This window comes from Entelurus aequoreus, linkage group LG11 (assembly GCF_033978785.1).
Source record: "Entelurus aequoreus isolate RoL-2023_Sb linkage group LG11, RoL_Eaeq_v1.1, whole genome shotgun sequence".
NCBI lineage: Eukaryota > Metazoa > Chordata > Actinopteri > Syngnathiformes > Syngnathidae > Entelurus > Entelurus aequoreus.
This window is the reverse complement of record NC_084741.1, coordinates 5,128,036-5,135,520: the sequence shown is the minus strand read 5'-3', so window position 1 is coordinate 5,135,520 and position 7,485 is coordinate 5,128,036. Positions and strand designations below refer to the sequence as shown.

The following is a 7,485-nucleotide window of genomic DNA, read 5'->3' as shown; positions in this document are numbered from 1 at the left end:
CTACATTCAGCTCGCTACTTGCTACTGATTTTTATCCATCTGTTAATGCACGCTTTGTTTGTTTTGCTTTGTCAGACAGACCTTCAAAGTAGGATCTATCGCATGCCTGCGTGTCACCAATCAAATGCAGTCACTGGTGACGTCTGACTCCATTTCACCAATCAAACAGAGCCAGGCTAGCACCTAAAGTTTCAGCGGCAAACAACAACAAGCTTAAGCTTACATGAACTCAACGTCAAATTTGAGGAAGCACATGGCGGTAGGTAACGTTAGTAGATATTTTGGCTGTCGCCGTAGGCTGATGTTAGCTTCTCTGCTATGAATCACTGTCAAATGTACATCGTGTGGGGACATTTATTAACGCACTGCAGCCTCATAGACAGACACACACACACACACACACACACACACACACACACACACACACACACACACACACACACACACACACACACACATACATGCATAGAAACACCAATCAGAAGTGCACAGTGTGTTCCCAGGTGCAGCCCACACCTATCAGTTTATGGTTTGCGTAAAGGCTAACTTGTTATTTTCCTTTGTAATATCTGCCTACTGAGCCTATGGTGCTGTTAAGTTATTGTAGCTCAATTTGCCTTTTTTATGTTAATGTATTATTATTTAATATATATTATTGTTTTAGTTGCTTAAGAGATATTCCTGGCTCTGAATTTGCTTATTGCCATTTTTATGTTTTTGTGCATTATTTGTTGCCGTCATCATTAAACCAACAGGTTACTCATCAGTTACTCAGTACTTTTTACTTTTACTCAAGTAAATATTTGGGTGACTACTCCTTACTTTTACTTGAGTAATAAATCTCTAAAGTAACAGTACCCTTACTTGAGTACAATTTCTGGCTACTCTGCTCAAGATGGTCTTATTATAGTCTTTTTAGAGTTCATTTTATTTCCATTTGACTATAAACTTGTACCTTCTCGCTCCCAATGGGGAGCGCCAGCACGGTGTAGATGTTCTTCTTGCCGTCATACACGGGCTTCCTGTCGCCGAAGAGCTGCGGCTTGAAGTGTTGCACCATGTACTCCACCACCTCCCTGCAGGGGGCCATAAACAAAACATCGCATTAATATGCGCCCGCCTGTGACGCCGCGTTAAACCCATCTTCTGGTCGGTCACAGTATCGATTCTTGCACCGTGCAGCTGCTGGACTCAATATCTCATGGTCGCGGGGGGGGGGGGGGGACAAAAAGAGCAAAGTGGGGGAGGGCAGGAGGACGGACGGAGGGGGCGGGGGGGGGGGGGGGGGGGGGATGATGGAGCTGGTGTGAAAAGAGGGAGGTCAAAGGGCGTGACCTGTGGATATTGTTTTGGGGCCTTTGTCTGAAAACCCCTCAAGTCGAGAGAGAGCGAAACTCCTAGACTCTCTGAACTTTAGACGCTAACTTATTATAGTGGTCTTAAGTAACGATATGTCAAGATTGCAAAAGTATGAAGAAACTTGAGTGGTCCACCTTAATGAAGTCATGAAGGAGCAATCGATCGGGGGGAACAGAAGGAGAAAGACTATCAAGGTTAAGTTCACTTAAGTGTTTCAACTCCCTTTTACACAGCAAAATTAGAGTAGGGTAGGCTTGTATAGTATCACGGTACTAGTGATTAGGGATGTCCGATAATATCAGCCTGCCGATATTATCGGCCGATAAATGCGTTAAAATGTAATATCGGAAATTATCGGTATCGGTTTTTTTATTATCGGTATCGTTTTTTTTTTTTTTTTTTTTTGTTTTTAAATTAAATCAACATAAAAAACACAAGATACACTTACAATTAATGCACCAACCCAAAAAACCTCCCTCCTCATTCACACAAAAGGGTTGTTTCTTTCTGTTATTAATATTCTGCTTCCTACATTATATATCAATATATATCAATACAGTCTGCAAGGGATACAGTCCGTAAGCACACATGATTGTGCGTGCTGCTGCTCCACTAATAGTACTAACCTTTAACAGTTAATGTTACTCATTTCATTCATTACTAGTTTCTATGTAACTGTTTTTATATTGTTTTACTTTCTTTTTTTATTCAAGAAAATGTTTTTAATTTATTTATCTTATTTTATTTTATAATTTTTTTTTTTTTGAAAAGTACCTTATCTTCACCATACCTGGTTGTCCAAATTAGACATAATAATGTGTTAATTCCACGACTGTATATATCGGTATCGGTTGATATCGGTAATTAAAGAGTTGGACAATATCGGATATCGGCAAAAAGCCATTATCGGACATCCCTACTAGTGATAGTACCGTGACAGGCTAAACTCTTCCAACCTCCGAGGACAAAGCTACAATGTCTGTGGAACTCTCTCCCTGACCACCTGAAGGCACCACAGACTGTGGATGCTTTAAAAAGGCTTAAAAAATACCCTTCTTTTTAAAAAAAGCCTTTTTTTTTTTTAGATACTGTATATGCGTGCTGGTTCTAGCTATTAGGCTGTTCTAGTTTTTATTTTTTTTAATATTGAAAAAAAATGGTGGGGAATGTCCTGAAAAGCATGTGGCCCCCGGGGGCCTTAATTTGCCCAGGTCTGGTATAGGCTCTTGAACGTTTTAGTTGCATGAAAATAATCAAAAGTCTACATGCACCCTCAGAGTTAAAAGATTACCCCCTGGTTTAAGTCATGGTAAGTCATTCCAGACTTAAAGCAGACTATTGGTTAATTATCAATTAACCAATTTGTCGTTAGTCGCCACCACTCGCCTGTTGACTCGTCGGGGGCACTTGTCGGGCTTGATGTCCACCTCGTAGTGGTAGACATCCATCTTGGGGATCTCCACCTCGAAGTAGTTGGCCAGCAGCTTGATGGGCTTGCCCACGGTGCCCATCCCTGGCCGACGCGGGGCTTGGAACACCTGCTGCAGGGGTGGGGGGAAGACCCCCATGGGCACTGGACGGAGGGAAGACAATGAGGTGACGGTGAAGTGGGAGGACGTGATTGGTGGAGGGTGGCAGGAAGAGACGGGAGAGTGGAGGTGTGGAAGCGTTGGGGAGGAAAAGGAGCGGGATGGGGAATGTTGAGGAGGTGAGATGAGGACAATCAAATAGGGAGACAGAGGAGAGAGAGAGAGAAAGCTATTATTAGTGATTTTATTCATGTGTGTATGTACTTTATCTTTCCTACTTCCTTATTTGAACGTTGTAAGATGAGAGCAGGATTCATTCACCAGCTCAAGGTCGCCAAGCTCATATTTGTATTTTAGTTCTATTCTTCCATTCGAGCTTGAGTTACGGTAACAGCTGTACTAATGCATGCTGCATTTATTGATCTAAACCAGTGTTTTTCAAACTTTTTTGAGGTAAGGCACATTTTTTTCATGAAAAAATCCAGAGGCACACCACCAGCAGGAAACGTTCAAAAATTAAACTCGACCAGTCTGTTTGAAAAGTACCGGCATGACGGCGCGTCGTCGTCACGTGGTGACATTGCTGGTTTTACGAGCAGAGGAGCATGTTGGGCAGCGTGCGCACACACAGAGTACTTACAAGCAGACACAGTGTGTAGACAGAAAAGGGAGAATGGACGCATTTTGGTGTCAAAAGTAAGGATAAAAGTGAAGTTATGACACTGAAACACCCTCAGGAAGAGCTGCTTTAAGACATGCCGCTAACATCCATCCACAGTCAATAAAGTATGTTCCTTACAAGTAGCATTATCACTGGAGGACGAGGAATAGCTAAACACGCTTCACTACACACCGTAGGAGGATACAATAGCTCACCGCCGTCACAATGTAAACAAATGCCATGCGTGGATCTACACCTGACATCCGCTGTAATGATACCAAGTACAAGAGCGTATCTAGTCGATACTACTATGTTTACATCGATATTTTTTTATTGTCACAAAATCTTTTTTACTTTAAAAAAAATGAATATTAATGTTTATAAAGTCAGGAAATACGTCCCTGGACACATGAGGACTTTGAATATGAGCAATGTATGATCCTGTAACTACTTGGTATCGGATCCATACCTAAATGTGTGGTATCATCCAAAACTAATGTCAAGTATCAAACAGAAGAAGAATAAGTGATTATTACATTTGAACAGAAGTGTAGATAGAACATGTTGAAACAGAAAATAGCAGATATTAAATGAAAGAGGAGATTAAAAATAAATGTTTACAGTTTGTCCCTCATGCCTTGTGGTTAGAGTGTCCGCCCTGAGATGGGTAGGTTGTGAGCTCAAACCCCGGCCGAGTCATACCAAAGACTATAAAAATGGGAGCCATTACCTCCCTGCTTGGCACTCAGCATCAAGGCTTGGAATTGGGGGTTGAATCACCAAAAATGATTCCCGGGCGCGGCCACCGCTGCCGCTCACTGCTCCCCTCACCTCCCAGGGGGTGATCAAGGGTGATGGGTCAAATGCAGATAATAATTTTGCCACACCTAGTGTGTGTGTGTGTGACAATCATTGGTACTTTAACTTAACTTAATAATGTGTACAAAATAATAGGTGTATAAATCAGTGGTCCCTAACCTTTTTGAAAATTTGTCCCACGGACCAGGGGGGGGGGGATTTTTTTTTTTTTTCTGTCATTAAAAAATACAATCATGCGTGCTTACGGACTGTATCCCTGCAGATTGTATTGATATATATTGATATATAATGTAGGAACCAGAAATATTAATAACAGAAAGAAACAACCCTTTTGTGTGAATGAGTGTAAATGGGGGAGGGAGGTGTATCTTGCGTTTTTTAATCTTGATTTAATTAATTAATTAATTAATTAATTGATTTTTTTTTATTTCTTGTGCGACCCGGTACCAATCGATCCACGGACCGGTACCGGGCCGCGGCCCGGTGGTTGGGGACCACTGGTATATAAGACACAATATGTTACTGCATAGACTAATTAGGAGTCTTTGTTTGTTTACTTACTACTAAAAGACAAGTCGTCTAGTATGTTCAACATTTTATTGAAGGACTAAATGACAATAATAAACTTATGTTTCATGTACACTAAGATTATTTTGTTCAAAATAAAGCCAATAATGACATTTGTGCTGGTCCCCTTTATTTAGAAAAGTATCGAAATACATTTTGGTACCGATACTAAAATATTGGTATGGGGACAACTAGGGATGTCCGATAATATCGGCCTGCCGATAAATGCGTTAAAATGTAATATCGGAAATGATCGGTATCAGTTTTTTTATTATCTGTATCGTTTTTTTTGTTTTTTGTTTTTTTAAATTAAATCAACATAAAAAACACAAGATACACTTACAATTAGTGCACCAACCCCAAAAACCTCCCTCCCCCCATTTCTTTCTGTTATCAATATTCTGGTTCCTACATTATATATCAGTGGTGTCAAACATACGGCCCGAGGGCCGGATCAGGCCCGCGAACAGGTTTTATCCGGCCCGCGGGTTGAGTTTGCTAAGTATGAAAATGTACCTGAAATTTTTTAATGAAAGAAACAGCTGTTCTAAATGTGTCCACTGGATGTCGCAATAGCAATTATTTGTATCTTTGTAGATGATGCTACATATGTACAAAATAAACCACTTGATGTTAGTCGAGGAAAATTATCCCAAATAACATACTGTAATTTGATTTTTATATAATTTTTTTATCTTGATAGATTGAAAATTAACACCAATGAGTTGACTAATGAACATTATCACATAATGTATTCAGAAAATATAAATAACGACAAAAATAAAATATGTATACTATTAACCACAACAGGTAATTGTAAAAAAACAAAACAACAACATTATGATTTCTACAATTTCAGAATGTGCTTGTTCTATTTTTAAACAAAGAAAACAATCTGTAGTTGTCTTTATTTCTAAATTATTGTGCCGTGATTTTACCAATCTGGCCCACTTGGAAGTAGATTCTTCTCCATGTGGCCCCCGATCTAAAATGAGTTTGACACCCCTGTTATATATCAATACAGTCTGCAAGGGATACAGTCCGTAAGCACACATGATTGTGCGTGCTGCTGCTCCACTAATAGTACTAACCTTTAACACTTAATTTTACTCATTTTCATTCATTACTAGTTTCTATGTAACTGTTTTTATATTGTTGTACTTTCTTTTTTATTCAAGAAATTTTTTTTAATTGATTTATCTTATTTTACTAATTTTTAAAAAAAAGTACCTTATCTTCACCATACCTGGTTGTCCAAATTAGGCATAATAATGTGTTAATTCCACGACTGCATATATCGGTTGATATCGGTATCGGTAATTAAAGAGTTGGACAATATCGGAATATCGGACATCCCTAGGGACAACCCTAGTTAGAATATCATGATCTACATGAGTATGTTTGCAAAGATGGAGAAACAAGTGAAGGAAAAGGCACGTCCTTATACAACTTGCAGGAACATTGTCTGCTTTGAAGACTAATTCATTATACAAATTGCGCCACACATTACAAAACATCAGATTTTGTAATTACCAAATCCAAGTTTTCACACCCTTCCCCCAGTTGGGAAGCGCTGACCTCTGGCAACAGCGAATAGCTTCTTTTTTTTCCTCCACATTTTTCATAATCACAAAAGTGATTCATACTTCAACAAACTCCAACATTTAACCAACAGTAAGAAAAAAAAATCCCGATTTTTTTTTATGGAGTCTATGCAAGCGATTGTGTCAACATCACGTTTGTGGGGTGTCAGGGGCCCGGGGTGGTGGGTGCAAGTTAGCAGTGACTCCTGCTTACGAAGGGGGCCCCCTTGCCCTCGGTCCCCTGAGAGCCGCCTCCGCCCTCCTCCATCACCAACAACAAAGACCCCAGCTGCCCCGCTCCTCCGTCTGAGGCGCACATAAACAACGCCGGGCCGTTTGGCGGAGGGGAGTGCCCTCGCACCCGTGCGCGTACCCTCACCCCGCCCCTGGGCATTCCCAGCCTCACCATGGAGACGCCACGGCAACGCTGCATTGTCATGGATATCAGGAGACCTGTGTGTGTGTGTGGGGGGGTAGGAAGAGGTGAGCAGGGCAGTCTTACAGGGGCCAAAAGAGGGGGACCTTGGCCTCTTTAGATCCTGCGGGGAGCATGTTCCAACATTGGAGCCAAGCTGGAAAAGCCCCTCTTTAAATAGCTGCAGAGGGATTTCCTGGAGGTGAAACGTACGAGCGACATGATGCTGCTGGCGTGTGGACGCCGGATGGAGAAAGGTGTTGCTGAAAGGCTGAAATATTCACGGCGCTTTACTTTTTACACATTTTGCGTTGTCACAGGCGTCTTTCCAAATATTTAAAAAATAATTATTTTTGTCCTCAAAATTCTACACACAATACCCTGTAATACGTGGATGGCGAGCAAGCGGTGGAGGGTGGAGGGTGTGTCAGTCCATCGCCAGCCAGCCATTAAATAAAATAGACCTAAAAACGAGCGATCATCAATCTTCACCAAGACGTGACTTTGGTCACTTGATTGACATTCACGGCACCCGAGGGTCTTGTGAGATGA

At 41.1% G+C, this 7,485-nt stretch overlaps 1 protein-coding gene across 1 annotated transcript in view; it reads right to left on the bottom strand.

Moving 5' to 3' along the window:
- The window catches only part of ago1 (argonaute RISC component 1), a 69,842-nt gene that overhangs the window by 41,440 nt on the left and 20,917 nt on the right, over positions 1 to 7,485 (bottom strand). Inside the window, 1 exon segment of the mRNA XM_062062314.1 lies at positions 956 to 1,076. Coding sequence (XP_061918298.1) covers positions 956 to 1,060 — 105 coding nt within the window. The 5' untranslated portion in view covers positions 1,061 to 1,076.